Raw genomic sequence first — 19738 nt, forward strand, 5'->3', positions numbered from 1 at the left:
AGGACAGTCTTTTCAACAAATGGCTCCAGAACCCTTGACCAGACCTCTCACCTCACGTAGAAAACTAAGTCAAAACTGATCATAGTGCGAGATGTACAGCCTAAGAGGATGAAAGTTCTGGAAGAAAGCAGGCGAGACTGTGGCTAGGGAGAGATCTCTTTGCTACGGTTCCGAGAGCATGACCCACGAAAGGCAACATGAACACGCGAGCCTTGATCAAGTGTTGGACTTGCTCCTGGAAAGGCACGGGAGATGGCCGAGCAGGGCGCAGCCTGAGAGGTATTTGCATGTTGCGTGCGCGACAGTTTTCATCCCAAACGAAGAACTCTGACCACTTGGTGATGAGAGAGCAGCCGGGTAAAAAACGAGCTGAAGATTTGAACAACACTTGAGCAGAGAAGATGTTCAGAGGGTGACGGTCCCACTCGTCAGTGGGAGGATGACCGTGAGAGGCACAGGGGGGCGCGGCTGCGTGCCTGCGGGGTGGCCGAGCTGGAGACCCTGGGCCGGTGGGCTGCTGGCAGGGGTGCGCGTGGCCGAGCTGGGCCTCCCCGACGGCCGGTGCCCATGCTCTGGCCTGCGGCCTCTTTGCAAAGCTGTTTGGGAGCTTTATAAAAAGCTAAACGTTTCCCTAAAGTATGTCCCATTAGTTCCACCACCAGGTGCTGACCCACAGGAGAGGAAAGCACTGGGTGGCACAGAGACTTGTGTGTGAACGTTCACACCACTTGAATGTGGACCCCCCGGAGTGGCCGTCTGCAGGAGAATGGGTCGGCACGGCGGTTCCGGAAGTACCGCGGAAGGACCGGCCGGGGCGCAGAGCTCTGAGCTAGTGTTACTCGAGCAGCGTGGAGGAAACTCAGATGATTACATACACTGTGTGAAAAAACCAGACCTTTAGCCAAAAAAGGTGTACGGTGTGGGCCCGTGTACATAAAACTAGGAAGTGCAGACTGTGTCCAGCGACAGAAGGCACACAGTGACTTCCTGGGGGTGAGGGACACGCTTGTGGCATTGATGGGAGTGGTTTCCTGGACGCAGACACAAGCCTAGACTTAGCACTTTATGTCCTTTAGATGGGTGTGGTTTATGGTCTGTTATCTGTCAGTAAAATTAAAAAAAAAAAAAGTTACCTGAGGATTAAGCCTTTCCTTTTGTCCACAGACCCTAACTAGTGAAGGTTACATAAATTGTCCTTTAGGGCAAGTGTCTTTTCTATGTGGAAATAAAGAGCTACCCTTCTGGGACCAGAGCCATCCCGGCTCCGTCCTGGGCGGTGGCGGGACGGCCGTGCTGGCCGCAGAGGAAGATGCAGAGAAACGTTGCCTGCCGGCCTCCCTGGCTCCAGGAGGCCCGGTGGCCTCCGCCCACCCTCCTCCGTCCCGCTGATCTCAGTTCCCCTCTTACGGATCAGTGTTTTCCAGGATACGCCCGAGAGGCTGCTCTCATAGCTGAAGGGAGAGGCTTCTGGTAGGCCGGCAGGTACCGCACATGGACGTCCGCGCTTCTGGCCCGCTTCTGTGGGGTTGGTGGGTTTCCGCCCGCGTCGGAGCTGCTCCTTCCTGGCTCCTGAGGGGTCAGATCTCAGCGTGCAGGAAGCCAGTGCCGCAAACGCAAAGTCGGCGCGTCCGGACGTGCTTGGGAAGCGTCCACGTTTTATCTGTTTTCCCATATTCACTATTGAAAAACTGGAAACGGTTAAAAAAAAAACTTTAATAGAAAGATTTCTCGTTCCAAGTGAAGGACAGAGAGGGAAAATACCAGAGGATGAATGCAAACCCTTAAAGCGCCCGCCGGACTGCAGAATGTCAGCAGCGTAGAAAGAACTGCAGAGCAGGGCTGAGCAGAAGCGTTCCTTCCCGAGAACCCAGGCATTCGTGTTTCCTTTAGCGCTCGGTCTTTTCCTCGAAAGTTTTATTTTTTCTTCTCAAGATAATCTTACGTGTCCTAAATACCTTACAGCCGTTAGCAGAGAGGAGTCCTGACCACTATTTTTTTTTAATATTTTATTTATTTATTTGACAGACGGAGATCACAAGTAGGCAGAGAGGCAGGCAGAGAGAGAGAGAGAAGCAGACTCCCCGCTGAGCAGAGAGCCCGACGCGGGGCTCGATCCCAGGACCCTGGGATCATGACCCGAGCCGAAGGCAGAGGCTCAAACCACTGAGCCACCCAGGCGCCCCTGACCACTATTTTTTTAATGTAGTTTTCGTTTTCATCAGCTCTTCTCGCAGAGCGCAGAGCCCGGGAATCCTGCAGACGTGGCCGCGAGCAGCCGGGAAGCGTTGGGACGCGCGCTTCGGCGGCCCTGTGGCGTCCGTGTGCCATGGGAGAGCGGCTCGTCCCGGAGCCGCACGGTGCGTGCTCCTTTGTGTTTGCTGGTTCGCTTCTTGCGTGGAAACAAGTCCTTAGAAAGGACTTTGCCCCAAAAGTCCGATGATCTGCGAATCCCCACCTTGTGCTCGGACAGGCCCAGAGCCCGGTTGGTTCCGTCTCAGCGCTGTGGTTCTGCCGCCACGTGCCCCGGTGGTCCCTGGTGGGACCCAGATCGGCCCCTCATCCCCACCCACGTGACCCGCCCCTCCCCCCCACAGGCACCATCCCCTGTTGTCAGGTCGTCTGTCATCGTCTGTCTGGTCGCTGCTTGGAAAGGGCCCTGGGGAGGTTCCGCTTCTGAGGTCTTCCCCGTCTGCACGTGCCTCGCCCTCCCCGAGCGTGACCTAGAGCACCGGCGGAGCTGGGCGCCGCTCTTCCTCGGGGGCCGAGAGCTCTGCTGGCTTCCCGCCTGCTGATCCCGAGCTCGGGCACTCTTGCCGGTTTCCTCCGTCCTGGGTGTTTGTGTGCCGCTCCCCCGTGCTCGGCTGTGGGTCTGTCTCCATCACTGGGCTGGGACTCGGTGGGCCCTTTTACCCTGAAAGCTCACATCCGTAATCGAGGGGTCCCGATCCGAATCCTCCTCTTTGATTTCCTCTGCTCTGTGTCTCTCTTGTCCTTGCTTTGGGACTCCTGCTCTCTGCATACTGGACCTCACGCCTGGTCCTTTGTTTGATTTCTTTCTCTCTTTTCTTTCCCTTTGATCATTCGATCTACTTGATGGAGGACTCTCATCTCCCCTCTTCGTCAGTGGGATTCTTCACTCCTGTCCTGGGTTTGATTTCAAAGAATACTTGTCCTCTGACAATTCTTTTTTCGTAGCATCCTGTTCTTGGGGGTGGTTTTCTTCTCTTAGACCCCTGAGAATATGAACGATAGCTTTTAGTTTTCTAAAACTGTGTTCTTCTCCACACAGGGTCTGTGTTTCTGCCTGGCTGCCTTGAGCTCTCCGCGGCCGGTGCTGGGTGTTCGGGTGCTGGGCTGCCGGCTCATGGCCGAGGTGTGGCAGGAGCCGTGGGCCGGGCCTCCGGCTGGGCTGCTCCCTGTGCAGAGAGAGCATTCTGCTCCACATGCCCGAGTCGAGTGCCGTGGGTGACACGGGGACGTGGGGGATGGAGCTGACCCGTGAGTCAGAGGACTGAGATGTAGCGGGCTGTAGTCCTGAGTGTGTGTCTGGGGCACGTTTTGATTTTTGCGTGTATTTAGGGCATTTACGGTCTGGCTTAGTGAGGCTGTGTAGCTGTTGGAACGAGTACAAGGGACAGGAGACCACGGTGCCGTCACGCGTCTGGCCAGTGTTTCCTTGGTGGCATATAATGTAACGGAGTAGCCTCCATTTGGTGCCGCCTTGGATATGACGGGACACGTGGGTGGCATGTGGCATGCCGGGAGGCTGCTCAGTGTCCCGTGCCCCTCCTGGGGCCTGTCCCCTCCTCCGGGGCGGGGGCCCGGCCTGGCAGGCGAGGCCGAGGGTGGGTGGGAAGGAAGCCTGCGCCCACTGTGGAGCCTGGAGGTGCCACGGGCGGCCCGGAAGTGAGCCCGTGCTTTCTGCCTGCCCGAGACTGGAGTTCCCGCACCTCCGGGGAGGACAAGTGAAACGTCCGGAGCTGCCGGTCTGTGGCAGCGGTGCCTGCGGGAAGCACGTCGTTGTCGGGGAGGCGGCGTGTCTGTGCTGCGCGCGTCGCTGGGGCACTGCATGTCGTGTGTTGGGCTTCACCACACATTCGTGCCCTGTGAACGTGGACCGCGAAGGATCGGGGTTGTCTTGGTGTGAGAGTCACCAGGAAAGGGGTCCCGCAGCACGTTCTGCACTGCGACCGACCAGGACGTCGCCTGGGCTTTGGGGCCGACACGGGAGGGCCACGGAGTTTCCGCTTCTGTCCTCAGGTGGTGCTGCTGGTTCCCTGGGTGGCAGCTTGCCCCACCCAAGCAGGTGGGGGTCTGCAACGTGGTGCAGGTCCATCTGGGCGGTGAGGAGCGCGGGCGCCTGCCTCGTCAGGGAGCCCCGGGCGCCGCACCCCTTTCTCCCCTGGTCTGTGAGTCCCCGGAGCCCGAGGAGACGCCCCCTTCGTGGTTGTTCTGTGGTGCGCCAGCTGTGGGGACGGAAGGGCCGTGTGTGGGCTTCAGCAGGGGAAGGGGGACGAGCGGTCTGTCGGCAGCCCCAGTGGGCTGTTGGTCGGAAGGTGCAGGCGCGTGGCGGGAGCAAGGGGTCTTCCGGACCACCACGCCGCGTCCGCATCATCGCTGAGAGTACAGTGTTTTCTTTTTGTCATTTGACCTCCTGACTTGAAACCCTCCTGCGGCTTCTGGATCTGAGGGCCAAGTTCCTGCTTCGTGGCCTCACCCTTCTTGTGGCCCTCCCCCCTCGCCCCTGCTCACCCCTTGCTGGATTCCCTATTCCCAGCCCAGCTCCCACCCTGCACCCGTGTCTCTGTGCTGCTCTCCCTCCTCCCCGACAGTCCTCAGCGCCCTGAGGTGGTCAGGAAACACTGGAGAAGCACTGGGAAGACGGAGGGAGGAGACCTTCCCCCAGGACACCTGCAGTCCACCCGGGGCACTGGCCAGGACACGGTGACAACACGAGGCTGCCCACCTGCCGCATGCAGTGTGGACACGCGGCCGTGTGCGGCTCGGGTCTCGGGCACCTAGAGCTGTTTGCTGAGCCCTTCCCACTGGCCCCTCCGGAAGGTGTGCGCCCCTGCCCGCACCCCCGCTGCTCCCCGAGCGCTGACCACCCCCTGCCCCCTGTTCTGTCGGGTTCCCGAGGGCGGGGGCCTTGTCTCGTTTTCAGCTGTGAGGAGGTGCCCTTGAGGACGGTGTGCCTGGCACACACAAGCCGGCGTGATTGTCAGTGACTGTGTATGCCTCGGGGGAGCCAGTCTCCGACTCGGGGCTGTTTGCATGATTGCACAGAACAGGAAGTGACGCCGTCAAGGACTTGAGTGACGTGAATTTTTTCTCACGCGTCGGGGGCTGTGTAACGACCCCGTTCAGCAGGTGCTCCCCACGTGGGGCTCGGCACGCTCACTGCACCTGTGCCCACGAAGACGCCCGCACAGGTGTGTTGTGAGGGGCGTACGTGGCGTCTGTTTTTAAGGTTTGTTTGTTTGTTTGTTTTTAAGGTCTTGTGGTCTGATTCTTCAGTAACATCAGTAACCAAATCTCCCTCTGAAGTGACTGAATTTATTTCAAAGGTAAGGTGGTTCAGGGCTCCTCTGGAAACCCCCAGGCTCTGTGTAATTCCGCAGTGACTGGACGGCCTCCCTCAGCCGGCAGAGCCGGCGATGCGTGTGCGACCGCCTGGACGGGGTCCTCCGTGCCGCGGTCCGTGCCCCTTGCCGTTGTTGTGAACGCGAAGAGGTAGGGTGCTGAGGCCAGTGCAGGCAGCTGAGGGCGGTCTGCCTCGGCTGCCCTGCGGAGACAGGCAGAGTCCGGTCCCGGCGCCCTCTCTTGTCCGTACGATTCGTCCTCGGGTCGCTTCTGCAAGTGTCATCCAAGCAAAAGCTTCTGCTACTGAGTAGATGCAGACACCGCCCTCCCTGCACGGACACGCGACACACACACACACGTGCGTGCACACCTTCACGGTTCACACGTGTCTGTCGCCTGCTGGCCTGGGCTGTCACGGAGAACCGCGTCTTTGGCATCTTCGTCAGTCCTCTGTGTCTCACGGGGTGACATACTGAAAGTGCCTCCAAAGCGAGTGTCCGTCTCCGCGCTAGGGTCAGGACGCCGTCTGGCAGGGGCGTCGAGTTGGCGGACATGCCTCGAAAGCTTGGGCAGGAGTTGTTTGCTGACGCCTGTTCTCTGGCCTGTCAGCTGTGCTCTCTGGGACGACTGACCCCGCGCTGGCATTCGCAGTTCCCTCTGTGACATTGAGAACGCGGGATGTCCTCCCTGTGTGCCCGCTCGCCTCTCCACCTGCAGAGTGTCCACGGCTCTGGGCCGCGCTGGTGCTGGCGGGAACGCTGACCCCCTGGGCTCTGACGGTGCATCACGCTCCCCTGGCTGTGCCTTCTCTCAGCTTCCTGGTTCATCGTCTCTTGTTCATGTTGGAGAATTCTTCCCCGTTATCTCTTCAGATGTCTCTTCCGCCCACCTCTCTCGCCCTGGGACCTGAGCTCTGTGCACCTGCACCTTTGACCTCGTTCACAGCTCTTGGTGCCCTTTTGTTTTTCTGGTTCTTTCCGCTGTGTGTTCTGGTCAGACGATTTCTATTCCCCTGCTCTCAGGCTCCCTGACCTCCAGCCCGCAGCTCTGCCTGGACTGATGAGCCTGTTGTGCACTGACTTCATCTCTGGGACCGTGGTTTCTGTTGTTCTGACGTCTTGCCTTTCCTGGGTTTTCCATTTGACACATCCTTTCAGTAAAGTTTCCTCTCTCCGCTGAGGTTTCCATTCGTTGTCCTGCGTGCTGTCCGTTTTCTCACGGAACCTTCCGTACGTGAGTCGCGGTCGTTTCACACTCCGGCCTGGTAGTTCCCGCCTGCGGTTATCGCTGAGTCGGGCTCTGATGATTGTCTTCACGGTACTTTTCCTTCCCCTTATTTTTTCCTGTATCATGTCATCTTTGATGGAGTATTAGACATCGTGTTTAGAGAACGTAGAGACTGAGGGAGAGGGTCCATCTGTCCGGGAAAGGGCGTGCAGCCGCCTCTCCCAGCCCTCAGTGGGGTCCTCGATCGGTCTGATCAGCGCTGGGGCCGGGGCCGGGTTTTGTCGCCGCTGCAGTTACGTCCAGCCCCACCCCCACCCCCAGCTCTTGGAGGCTTCGGCTTCCTCGGGCTGATGGCAGCGGGTACCTTGAGCCTGGGGCGAAGGGCCTGCAGTGTCAGAAGTCCCCCTCAGGGGTCTGGCCTCACCTTGGCCCTCAGCTGTTCTGTATGTCCGTGGCCTGGAGGGGCTCTCCCTGTGCTGTGGGGAGACGCCAGTCACTTACTGCCTAGTGACAGACCGATGCTGGGCGTGAGACATTGTCCGTCCTCCTGGTCCAGGATCGGTCCCGGGCATAGGGCCCTTGGGCGTCTCCGCGTCCCTGCCCCGTTCTTCGCCAGCGCAGTTGGCTGCCTCTTCGTACTGGTGCGGTGTCCTCAGCCCAAAAGGGCCTTTGCCCTTTCTTCAGGGCCGGTGGGCTGGCCTGTTTCTTCCCCCGGAAGCAGGGCGTCCTTGCCCATGGCCTGGTGCTGGGAGGACTCCCTCCCCACCCCTGCCCCACGGAGGCAGGACAGGAGAGCTTCTGCCTCATCCCCTGAAATGGAGGGTCTGCTTGGGCTCTGGGCGCAGGAGCAGTCCTGTCCCTCCCCGGTTTGCGGGCTTTCGTCTTGCATTTAGAGAAGGCTCCAGGGAAGGCGTAGGTCGGGCTCCCGGGAGCAGCCAGCCCCCACCTCTGCTGTCTTGGAGGCTCTCTCCAGTCTCCTGTGGAAGTGAGCTTGGGAAGGGGGCACACTCCCCTTGCGTCTGGGGCTCTTGGCTGACCGGAGTCCGGCTCACGCTCAGCCCGTGGACGTGTCCATCTTCTGGCCTCTTTGCCTGCTGGCTTGACTGCCACCTCTTCCTCGTGCTGGGCCACTGCAGACAGCGTCATGGTCTGGTCTCTCGGCGGGGCAGGTCCCTCCCAGAGCTCCGTTCCCGTGGTGGCCTGCGGCTGAGTGCCCGTGGGCCCGCGGATAGGTACGGTCGTGTCTGCGGAGGTTTTTACTGATGCCGCGGTGGGCGTGATGTTCTTTTGTGGCTTTCCACATCCTCAGTGGGGGTGGAGCCCCGCACGGCTGAGAGCAGGGCGGGTTCTAGCGTCCGGCAGGTGTCAGCACCTGGCGCCTGCCCGTCTCTCAACCGGAAGAGGCCCGTGTCCGGTGAATTTTGACGGCGTCCCGTGCGTCTCCATCTGTTTCAGTTGCCGCAGCTGCACCCCGAGGACAACCTGGACAAGTTCACTCCTTGCTTAGCTGGCCCGGACTCCTTCTATGTCGAGCGCAACCACGTGGATCTGGAAGCGGACCTGAGGTAAGGCCACCCGCGCCTGCCCGTGGGGTGACACGTGGTGGGGCCAGAGCGGGGCTGCACACCTGAGCTGCCTGGTCATCCCAGCAGTCTGGGTCCCGGAGGGGTCCCGGGGGTTTCCCTCGCTTACGGAGAGCCTGGTGGAGCTGGCCACACGGGCGGGGCTCCGAGGACGCCCGGCTCCCGCTCCCTGTGGTCCTGACAGTCGGAGGGAGTCGAGTGCAGTTACTGTCTCTGCTCGGCGCTGGAGAGTTGAGCTGCTGTGGGACAGCAGTGGGGCCTGGAGGAGTCCCGTAAGCCCGTGCCTCCTGACCGTGGAGCATACTGTGGACGGGGCAGCAGAGAGGGCCGGCCCGCTTCCTGGGTCTGCGCCCGGCGTCCCAGCACCGGTGACGTGGGTGCAGCCTGGTGGTGTGCGCCGCGGCCCGACTCTGCCCCCGTGCTGCCGTGCGGTGTGCGCGGGGCATCGAAGCAGGGCGAACACCCGGGGCTTCCGTGCACTCTGCTCTCCCGTGCGTGCGTCTCTTAACTGAAGTCAGACTTGGGCTCCCAGTTAGTTTTCGGTAACAGCAGTTTTAATGCTGATAAACCACTTTGTGTCATTTCCAGGTACTTGGCTTCGTTACCTCCGCACGTGTTAAAAAATGAGCACGTCAGGAAGTTCTTCAGCACTTCGTCTCCCACCCAACAGCTTCAAAGTCCAAGTGAGTTTGCGAGGGGGCGAGGTGAAGGTGAAAACATCTTTATTTCCCGCACACGTGGTGACGTTTGTCTCGACTTGCAGGTGCTGGCGCCCCTCCCCTCTCTAAAGTGGGCACCGTGCTGGGCACGTCCGCAAGGTGAGGCGCCTGTGGCAGCAGCACGTCCCTCGCCAGCGGAGAGATGCTTGTCGCTGCGTATCGATTGTTGTTTGTACAGCGCGGCCGTCCTGGCTCTTAGTCTTGACCCTGTCGCCAGGGCGGTGGGGCGGACACTCCCGTTGACGATGTCTCTGTGTGAAGAAAGTGGTTCTCTGAGCCCCGGAGTTGGAATTCCCCAGGACTCTTACTGCAAAAGCCAATTTCCGGGCCCTGCGCGTCCTCAGAAACCAGAATTTCAGAGACTCTTCATTTGTGTAGGCTCCCAGGGAGCGATTGTGCGCGGGAGGTGGCAGGGCCGCTGCTCCAAGGGCGCTCCGTCAGCAGGGGGCCTGATGGTGACCGTGGCCGTGCTCAGCTGGCAGGCTGCCGTGGGCCGGCCTCGCAGACAGTGACACGCACGCACTCTCGCGTGAACACGGGGCTTCCCGAGGGCTGCCTTTTCTCTTCAGCCCGGCCGGCTACCTCCCGAGAACACTGTGGCCGTGGCCGTGGGCAGTCTGTGCTGAAAGGGCCCGGAGGCAGGAGGCCGAGTGTTCCTTCCAGCCTGCTGCTGGACACGCGCTCGTTCAGACGTTCAGGGTCAGGAGTCGGGTGTAACGGGGGTTCTCAGTATCCCGCTCTGACTCAGTCACAGAAACCGGGCAGCTCGGCCCGGAGTCCAGAGTCCGGTGGTGACGCAGCCGCACACGTCCCCACATAGAAACACGCGCACCCCTCCAGGGGGTGGTGTTGGGGGGCAGCGGCAGGAAAGGACGATGGTGATGCAGTGGGCGTGGCCTCGGATATGGCCCAGCACGGGGAGCCGGCTCCGGCCCACTGTCCGCCTGTGGGGGGGGGGGGGGGCACGGTCCTGGGAAGACCACCTGTCTGCTGTCCCCACAGGCCTGTGTGTGGCGTGGCCGGCATCCCCTCGTCTCAGAGCAGCACCCAGCACCATCTGCAGCACGCGGCCAGCGCGGCCGCCTTGCCCCACTGCTCGCACACAGGGGGTGCAGGCTCGGCGCTGGCCTACCGGGCCCAGATGGACTCCTCGCCTGCCATCCTGATGCCTTCCGCACTGCAGACCCCGCAGACCCAGGAGCAGAACGGGATCCTAGACTGGCTTCGGAAACTGCGCCTGCACAAGTACTATCCCGTCTTCAAGCAGCTCACCATGGAGAAGGTATGTGGCCGCGTGGCTGGGCAGCGAGGCGGGTGTCTACACGGCCCCCGATGGGGAAGTCCCGCCGCCTGGTATTCAATGCCTGTGTGTGCGCCCGAGTCCTGCGCGCCACCGGGGCTGGGGGGTGGATTGGAAGTCCTCTTGCTGCTGAGGCAAAGACTCCAGCTGGATGGGTCCTGAACAGCTTTGTTTTTGTTTTTTTTGTAAGATAGGCTGGGGTCCTCACGGGATAGATACTCTGCGTGATAGGAAGGCCATTGTGTCTCCTGCAGCCGTTCCGTAGACTTGGCGAGCTCCAGGGCACGTGCGCCCTTTGTTAGGTGCCCTCTGCCTGCGCTGTGCGGGAGCAGGAGCGCGGTGCGCGAAGGGCGTGCTGTGCCAGGCACCCAGGCGCTCGCCTCCAGGGAAGCTGCCGCTGGTGATCAGCTGATGGAGGGTCGCACAGCTCCGAGGAATAGACGAATGTTGTATGTCTTTGCAGCAGTCCTACGAGATTTTTTCTTTTAAGAGATGGGGGCGGGGGGAGGGGCAGAGACAGACAGACTCCCTGCTGAGCGCGGGGCCTGCCCTGGGGCTGATCCAAGGACTTGGAGATCACCTGTGCTGAAATCAAGAGTCGGACGCTTAACCCACTGGGCTGCCAGGTGCCCTGGAAATCATTTTTTACAACAGAGTTCTAATGAGCATTTTTTTGTTGTTAAAGAAAATTCTGGAATTGGTGAAGTCTTGGCGTCAGTGAGAAAACTGAATTTGTCCCATGGCCCTGTTTGAGCTCTGATGCCCCCTGCTGGACACAGTCCCTTGGTGCTTCTATCTCTGAAAGTCTTTGTCCGAAAGTCTGCCGTTGAACCTGGAGTCAAGCTTTTAGTACAAAACAGGCAGCTTCGAAGTATATTTGTAATACTCGTGGCTTAAGATTCGTGAAGCCTAAGAAAACAACAGATACTGCTCTGATGGGATGCGGGAGTTAAATATTAGCCGTAAAGTAAAATCACAAAGCGCGTTGTGAGCGGTCGTGAGAACCAGAGTTTCTGTTGCTTCGTAGAAGGCGCGCGGGTCAGTCGCCCGTTCAGTCCCCACGGCTCTGGCGCTTCTGGACCACTTGCTCCCCAGCGAAGTTGCTTTGCCCCTAAACTGAGGGTGGTTTTCACACAGAAGCGCTTTTAGGGGCTCCCCTGTTTACAGGAGCATAAATGGCTGCACCTGAGGGGGGGGTCCCTGGACGGGAGAGGTGTACGCGGGAACTGCAAGACATTCTCTTTAGTCCCTGCCCGCACAGCGCGGCCCTTCCCGCTGCCCTGTCTTCTCCAGGCCGCGTGCGCAGGGCCCAGGGGACGAGGCCTCCGAGCCTCATAGGCAAAGTGAGCATTTTGTATTTTGAACAAGGGACACCATGTCTTTAGCAGTGGACTGTTCTGGTGTTCCCATGGCCTTTTTTTTGGTCCTAAAGATCTAATTTATGTATTTCACAGAGGGGTGAGCGGGAGAGAGATCAAACACAAGCAGGGGGAGCGGGAGAGGGAGAAGCAGGCTCCTCTGAGCAGGGAGCCCGAAGCGGGACTCAATCCCTGCCTCATGACCTGAGCCAAAGGCAGACGCTTCACGACTGAGCCCCCAGACGCCCGACTCCCAAGGCTTTCCTTATCCAGTTAGAGTCGGTCTGTTTGCACAGGCTACTGGGAGAATATATTTATTAAATAACGTTTCAGGTTCTTTGTTTTCAAGTCCTAATTGAGTCTCAGTAACTTTGTAATGTGTTTCTTCTCTGGAAGTTTCTGAGCCTCACGGAGGAAGATTTAAATAAATTCGAATCCCTCACAATGGGAGCAAAGAAGAAGCTCAAGACGCAGCTGGAGCTGGAGAAGTACGTGTGGGTCTGCGGACGCGTCCCCCTTCCTCCCGCACTCAGTGCGGTCTCCTGACGCGCTGTCTGATCGCGTGGGGGCCCCCAAGTGTGCGTGACCTTCGGGTGGCCTGGGAGGTGAAAGACCACTGCAGGCGGAAGCCAGGGGACAGGGTGCCGAGGAGAGGCCGTCCGCCATGGGGGTGGGGCTTTATGGAAAGAGGGGAGGTGGGAGAGTGTGGCCTCTCCCCCGTTTTTGGTACCCGTGCCGGTCGTAAGTCGCCCAGTGGCCATCTGGACCCTCAGGAGGTTCTGAGATGGGTCGCCTCATGGGCCTGCGTTGAGCCCGAGGGTCGTTCCAAAAGCCCCTCTGTACTGAGCCGGGGCTCACGAGCACTTCCCGCCAAATGCCCTTGACTGGACGGCATGGTTCGGTGATCAGAGCTTCATTCATGCTGTCCCAGTCACACGGGTGTGGTTTGGGTCTGCTAGGAAGGGCCCTTTGCACCCACCAAGTCAGAGTGCATCGCGTCCCACCTATGAGGACAGTTGGGGGCAGTCACCCCGCTATGGCCCCTGGGCCCTGCAGCAGAGCCTGGGCCACGGGAATCGGTTTAGTGGCCAAAGACCCAGATGCTCACTTGTTCGCGCGCTCTCTTGTGGCACAGGGAGAAGTCGGAGAAACGGTGCCTGAACCCCACAGCCCCGCCCCCAGTCACCAGCAGCGGCGTGGCCCGTGTCCCCCCCACCAGCCACGTCGGGCCCGTGCAGGGCGTGCGAGGCCCCCACGCTGCAGGTGGGTGAGGGCGGAGCGGCCTTGAGCGCGTCGGGCTCTTCTGAGGGGCGTTGTCAGCGCGGCACACACACACCCTTTGGCCACGTCTGTCTTTTTGAGCGTTTACAGTTTCTGTTCGTTATTTTAGCTTTTATCATTCCCACCGTTAGAGAATAGAAGGGACGCTGGGGTTGGAAGCTGGAGACCGGTGATTCACCTGGAGTTGTAGAAGCGTAAGAATTAGATCCAGAAGCTGCAGCGCGGGAGGGAGAGAGGAGGAGGAACCCCGAACAGATGAAGATACGCTTCCTCCCTGGGAGGGCGCAGACAGGCCCCGTGTAGGTCCCTGCCTCGCAGGTCTGTGTCGAAGCTCCCAGGCTGCGTGAGCGCAGCCGCCCGTCACGGGTGCTGGGAGCCACGGGGCCTCCTCCGCTCCCTGCCTTGGCCCGCACGGTCGGGGCGCCGGGTGCTCCGTACGCCCTGCGAGCGTCACAAGTGGCAGGACGCCAGGGAGAACAACATGCCAGTGTGTCTTTGCAGTGGTTATCTGACTAAAAAGCTCCTCCGTCCCTTGGCCTCCTAAAGTGGGGTGTCTCTCGGTGTCGGAGATGACTTCTTTCGCCCTGTGGTGGCCGGGGACCCTTGTCTCTCCCTCTGCGGCCTGTGAGCCAGGCGGCATCGCAGCCCTTGGCCGGAGCCTGGCTGTGTCCACACCTGTGAGGAGGCGGGCCTGGGGCCTCGGGCTGCTTATTGCCCCCCGCATCTCCGGGTCCTGTCACCCCCGCCTCCCTGGGGCCGGCGCAGGGCTCCGCAGGACCGCGTGCTCCGAGGCGGGCGGGGAGGGCGCGGGAGCCGCGGCCGGCATGACCCACGCCGGCGCCCCTTTTCCGCAGCGCTGCGGGTGGACGTGGAGCCACCGCCCCAGCAGACGGCGCGGGAGGGCAGCTCGTCCGAGTGCTCCAGCTCGTCACCCAGCCCGATGGGGCTGCAGGCCCGGGACGAGAGCTCGGACAGCGCCGAGGAGAGCGACAGACGTAAGGATGCCCGGCCGGCCTGGGAGCGCTGTGCTGCCCCTGCCCAGGCCCGGGCGCCCGCGTTGACCGCTCTGTTTCTGCCCGCAGGTGTGGACGTGCACGGGGAGGGCTCGGAGAAGGAGAAGCCCGTCATGCTGCTGAACCATTTCGCGTCGGGTTCCGCCAGACCCACGGCCCAGGTTCTCCCCGTGCAGAATGAGGCCGGCTCCGGTCCGTCCGGCCACCACCCCCTCCCCGCCCAGATGATGGCTGCGGCCTCGCACCTGGCGCCCATCCGGATGCTGAATTCCGTGCACAAGTCGGAGAGGGGGGGCGCGGACGTGAAGCTCCTCCCGCCCTCCGTGCACCCTCTGCTGGCTCTTGAAGAAAGGAGTAAGCTCTCGGGACCAAGAGGCGGCATCAAAGTGGACAAGAACTTCGGCCACGCCGTGATGGACGCGGCACCCACGGCCGCCCCCCAGCAGCCCCTGCAGGTTCTGTCCGCCCTCGCCGAGAGCAGCTCCGTGTCACCCACGGTCTCCTTCGGTCCCCGCACCAAAGTCGTGCACACGTCCGCGCTGGACAGGGCGATGAAGTCAGCCCCGCAGCCCGCCCTGGCAGGGGAGGCCAGCACTGCTGCCGCGGGCACGTCGGGCGCGGTCTTCCACGCGGCGCGGCCCCCCCTCAAACTTCTGGTGTCTTCATCTGTCCCCGCGGATTCTGCCATTTCGGGGCAAACTGCCTGTTCGAATAACGTGCAAATAAGCGTGCCCCCTGCAATAATAAAGCCGCGGGCTGCCGTGTGCGCCGCCAGCACCAAAGCTGCCTTCTCGGCGATGGGCAGTGTGCCCCTGGGGCCCCTGCAGGCCGGCTTCTGCGCGAGCAGCAGCACTGCCGCCTCCAGCAGCCACCCCTCCGCGTCCTTTGCCGGCATGGCCGCCGTGCCCAGCTGCCCGGCCCCCAGCTCCAGCCCCGCACTCTCCTCGGCCCCCGAAAGCAGTTTCTACAGCGGCGGCGGCGGCGGGGGTGCCGGCGGGGGCAGCGGGGGCAGCGGGGGCTCCCCCGGGAACCTGCCCTCCTCCAGCCAGAACCACCACCACCACCACCACCACCAGCCGCAGTCGGCGCCCCAGCAGCCCGCGCCGGGCCCGCCGCCCGGCTGCGTCGTGTGCACGTCGTGCGGCTGCAGCGGCAGCTGCGGCTCGGGCGGCCTGACCGTCAGCTACGCCAACTACTTCCAGCACCCGTTCTCGGGGCCGTCCGTGTTCCCCTTCCCCTTCCTGCCCTTCAGCCCCGTGTGCGGCAGCGGCTACGTGGGCGCCCAGCAGTACGGCGGCGGCGCCTTCCCCGTGGTGCACTCGCCCTACGGCGGCGGCGTGGCCCCCGAGCCCGTGCTGGCCGGCCAGTCCGCCTTCGCCGTGCCGCCCATGCCCGGCTTCATGGCGGGCGCCGCGGGCGTGTACCAGGCGCCGGGGCTGGGCGGCGGCGGCGGCGGCTCCGGCCACAAGAAGAGCGGCAACCTGTCGTGTTACAACTGCGGGGCCACCGGGCACCGCGCTCAGGACTGCAAGCAGCCGTCCATGGACTTCAACCGGCAAGGTAAAGGGGGGCGGCCGCTGAGCGGGCTGCGCTGGGGCCCAGAGCGCCCCCGTGCGCGGGCGCCGTGGTCCGCGGGCTGCCTCTAGAGCACGGACGCTCCTGGGAGCAGCGTGTCCTTGCCGCGGGGCTGGCCGTGAAGGCCTCCGGAAGGGTCGTGTGGTCTCCAGCTGCCCGTCGCTGCGGCCTGCTCCTCTCTCCAAGGGGCCGGCCGGCCGGGGGAGGGCACGCTGGCCCTGTGAGCCAGGCGGCCCGTGGGGTTGACGGAGTGCCCCGCCGGCCTGGTGCGGGGGTGCGGGTGCTGCCCGGGGACCCGGCCGGCGGGGCGAGGAGGCTGCGCGGTGTTCCCTGCGGCCACTCATGCCCTCCCCCCCGTTTTTACTCCCACTCGCTCTTTGTCTCTAGGCCAGGTCCGGTGTGTGTGTGATGTGGGGACACGGGTGTGTTGTTGCTGTTGGCTTGGGAAGGGAGATGAAACCAGGCAGGAGCAGTCTCTCCCAGCTCCGTGGTACTCACGGCGCAGCCTGGGGTAGTCACCCGGGCTCTGGAGACGTTTGATGGTTGCCCCAGACCTGGGATTCCGCAGCCCGCCTGTGCATCGTGGTCAGCCAGAGAGCGTTGGAGGCGAGCCAGCTCTGATGGCAGGTGGGGCGGGTGTCGGTGTGCTCGCTGCGTGGCCGGCTCCTGGACCGGTCAGCTCAGGCCCCTGGCGAGGGTCAGGCCTCCCTGGCCCCCTGCTCGGCCGAGCTCTGGAAACAAGAGAAGCGGCCTGGGGACCGGCCGTGTTACCCCTGAGGCTGATCGACCTATACGGCCTAGTTTTGGGGGCGGGAGCGAGGAACTGGGAGTGGGTTGGACAGGTAGTCCAGACTTCCCGCCCCTACCTCTTGACAGTGACTCTGGCAGGAGCTTTGGGCAGCTCAGTCGTTGGTAGGAGATGCACAGTGATTCAAATCTGGTCTCTTTCCCCCCCCCTCTTTCTAGGTACTTTTAGGTTGAAATATGCCCCTCCAGCAGAAAGTCTGGACTCCACAGACTGATACTTTTCTCTGGCAACAGAACACTATTAAGCCATGGAGACATAAGGAAACTTAAATACAAAACTGAGAAGTCTAGTTGCTGTTGAGCTTAATATTTTTAATCCAAAGGTGCTTTACTTTACTAGACTGGATAGAAAACCTAGCGTAGGAGTGCATCAGACTCAGTTTTATTGCCAAAATCCTAGATTGGAGCTTGACGTCAGGACTCGCCTGGTCGGGGTCTCCGCCGTGGCTGCGATGCAGAGACCTCCGTGTCCCGAGGAGCATTGCCGCCGTCGGTCCTTCCAGGCTCACACGTAATTCCCGGGCAGCTACGCAAGATCGGAACCGAGAACTGCAGGTCGGAGTGCTCCGCGCGGAGTTCCAGCAGTCGGACTCTTGATACCCCTGCGTGAGGGAAAATGTCGCCTTTGTTTTGTTTTGTTTTTTGTTTTGTTCCTCAAGTGGTTGGACACTAATCTCTCTGGGCTTTTTAAGGATTGCACTACCGAAGAATGTAAACTGATGTCACTCTCTGCCGTTCTGGGAGACAGACTCCCCGAGACCCGTCAGTGCAGGACACTCAGAGAATCTGTTTTCAGGAGTCGGCACCAGCAGGCTACGAGACGTGGTACACAACAGAGATTTTCGCATTTCCTTCCCTCCTTAAGACACTCGTAGCAGTTTCAAGGTTTTAATTTTTTTTCCTGCAAATAAATTTAAACTACGTTTATTAAATAGAAATAGTTACTCGCAACAACTTAACGTCTAAGGGTCCAAGTCCCAGAGAGTCCCTAGTTGTCAAAGCCTTGAGAACCCTTCCTTCCCGGCCCTGCATAGCTTGAAGTCCCGTCGCCTTCCACCGCGACGAAGCTCTCGCAGAGACACGGTGACCGCTCGGCCTTCGTGAGCTGGCTCTGAGGGTCGCTACACGCCCTTAGCAAAGTTGGCAAGTTCTGTCCTCTCCACACGGATCTCCCAAGGACCCCAAGGCTTACGGCTAACGGATTCACATTCGAGACAAACATTTCAACAGTGATACAGTCCTATAATTACGAGCAAAAGATCTGAAATGTTCTCCTGTCAACTTCTTTTGTATTAGGCTGTGTAATAGTGGTTAGTTCTCTAGAAATTTCCTGAAAACTACAACAGAAAAGTGGTAAGACTCTGAAAGAGCCCACACCAACAGGACAGAGCTCCAAGATCTGCAGAAGTCCAGTTTTATCCGAAGTGGGAAATCAGGCCTCACCATACAGCTCTGTTTCACCCCATGACCATGACAGCTGCTTGGTCCGAAATTTAGGGACTTAAACCTTTAAAGCTAAAAGGGGATTTTTCTGCTCAAATATTATTGCTTTAAACATATAGCCTTCAGTATTAAAATATTGATTGGTAAGGCCTTGCCCAGGGATTTTGCAGTTGAATATTTATTTCAAAAACAGAAAAACGTAATATTCAGACCTTTCTTAAAATGGGACCATCAGCCTCATGCCAAATTGGTGTAAATCAAAAGAATACCCTAGAATTTGAGGCTCTGTGATGTGAGGCTTCAAATTTTATGGTCAGTTTCCTGGCTGGAGGAAACTAGAGCAGAGTTGTTACCTTTTTTTTTTTTTTTTCTTAAAGGCTTTTGGTAGAACTTTTTAGAGCTTTATTTTAGTAGAGTTTCATTTCTATGCAATGCAGAATTGACAGACCTCTGTATGCGTCTCTCTCTTCCTGGTACACAGTATTACATACAGTTTTGAAGTGATGGTGATGCTTACAACAGCTTTTTTGGGGAATGTTACATTGATCTCTTAATTATAAACACTACAATATGTCAAAATAATGAGAACTGACACAACTTTGCCTTAAAGAGCAGGAGCCTGGAACTTGTCAAAGGAAGACTTGGGAGTGTCCACTGATGTTTACGATTTTAATATTTCTGAAGGCCGTCATGGTGGCCTGGACATGTGCTGAAAGCCAAACTTTTAAATTTTTTGGTTTTTTAAACAAAGAAATATTTTAAATAAATCCTATTTCAACACAGTGAAATTGTTGAAAACTGTCTCAGAGCAAAAGAAAAAAAATCATATTTAGGGTTTCTGTTTTAGTGGTCAGTCTCGGGGAATGAAAGTGTCTGTTGTTACCCTTATGACTATTTTGATAAATATGAGAGGTTAGTGTGTTCCATACAACAACAAATTAAAATAGGAGCTTCGCTTCGAAGTAGGACATTCAAATGGAGGTAAATAAGTCCAGACATTGTGCGGCTGTGTTCCAGTCATCCAAGGTCTTAGAAAAATTCCCACTTGTCTTTGAAAGTGCATGTGCGGTATGATGTCCCCAGCGAGGCCATTCCAAGGTGAGAACTGAGAAACGTAAACGTGAGATACACGGGACACCAAGCGTCCAGCGGCGCATCCGCGAGACTCTTCCCAGGTGAACGCTTGGACTTGGGAATGTTTGCTGGCAGCGTCATCTCTGATAAGTTTCTCTCCAAAAGCAACCAAAGTCTGTGAGCCTGAAGAGCAATTTTGCATTTCCTCAGATGTCCTCATCTTCTTAGAAACACAGATCTGACTGACCCTTCCAACCACGTAGTCATTTCCCTGAAATCAGGGGCTCAGTTTGCAAAGGCTGTAGCAGCCGGTAGGTGTGGCCCAGCCACTTTGCTCTGTGTCGTCTGTCATAGATCAGTTTCTATCCCCGTTTTTTTGTCTCCAAGAATGGGGGAAGTGGAATGTACAGATTGACATGGAATACAACGTTGGGGTAAAAGAACTATTTAATCTTTTTTTTTTTTTTTTTTTTTAAGCACACACTCAGTTTTCTACCTTCTTTTCTAAGTTTTATTTCATGGTAATACTGAAAATTGGAAACGTGTTTAAACGTTAAAACTTGTCATTGCTGAAGAGCACTGAGGAAATGGGAGCTAGCACTTACAACGACGACAAAATTACTTTCTTCGAAGCAGGTATGTGTGATTGGGTGTGAAAAACCACCACCACCAACCAGCATCGTCTGTGATCTCCAGATGACAGGAGTCGGCTCGTGGGTATAGCAGCGAGTAGGTCCGGTGTTCTAGTTCACTATTCAGAAGTCACTGTAGCTAG

General features: G+C 59.0%; 1 protein-coding gene across 2 annotated transcripts in view; it reads left to right on the forward strand.

The window, feature by feature from the left end:
* The window catches only part of ZCCHC14 (zinc finger CCHC-type containing 14), a 53756-nt gene extending 34321 nt beyond the window's left edge, over nucleotides 1-19435 (forward strand). Inside the window, exons 4-13 of one of the 2 annotated variants that reach the window (XM_045987746.1) lie at nucleotides 5496-5567; nucleotides 8266-8375; nucleotides 8982-9076; nucleotides 9157-9211; nucleotides 10115-10394; nucleotides 12167-12258; nucleotides 12906-13033; nucleotides 13906-14046; nucleotides 14134-15624; nucleotides 16606-19435. In XM_045987746.1, the coding sequence (XP_045843702.1) occupies nucleotides 5496-5567; nucleotides 8266-8375; nucleotides 8982-9076; nucleotides 9157-9211; nucleotides 10115-10394; nucleotides 12167-12258; nucleotides 12906-13033; nucleotides 13906-14046; nucleotides 14134-15624; nucleotides 16606-16661 (2520 nt within the window). In that variant the 3' untranslated portion in view covers nucleotides 16662-19435. The remainder of the gene's footprint in view (nucleotides 1-5495; nucleotides 5568-8265; nucleotides 8376-8981; nucleotides 9077-9156; nucleotides 9212-10114; nucleotides 10395-12166; nucleotides 12259-12905; nucleotides 13034-13905; nucleotides 14047-14133; nucleotides 15625-16605) is intronic. The other variant, XM_045987747.1, reaches the window with a different exon arrangement.
* The last annotated feature ends 303 nt before the right edge of the window (nucleotides 19436-19738 follow it).

The sequence above is a fragment of the Meles meles genome, chromosome 19, assembly GCF_922984935.1.
Source record: "Meles meles chromosome 19, mMelMel3.1 paternal haplotype, whole genome shotgun sequence".
Lineage (NCBI taxonomy): Eukaryota > Metazoa > Chordata > Mammalia > Carnivora > Mustelidae > Meles > Meles meles.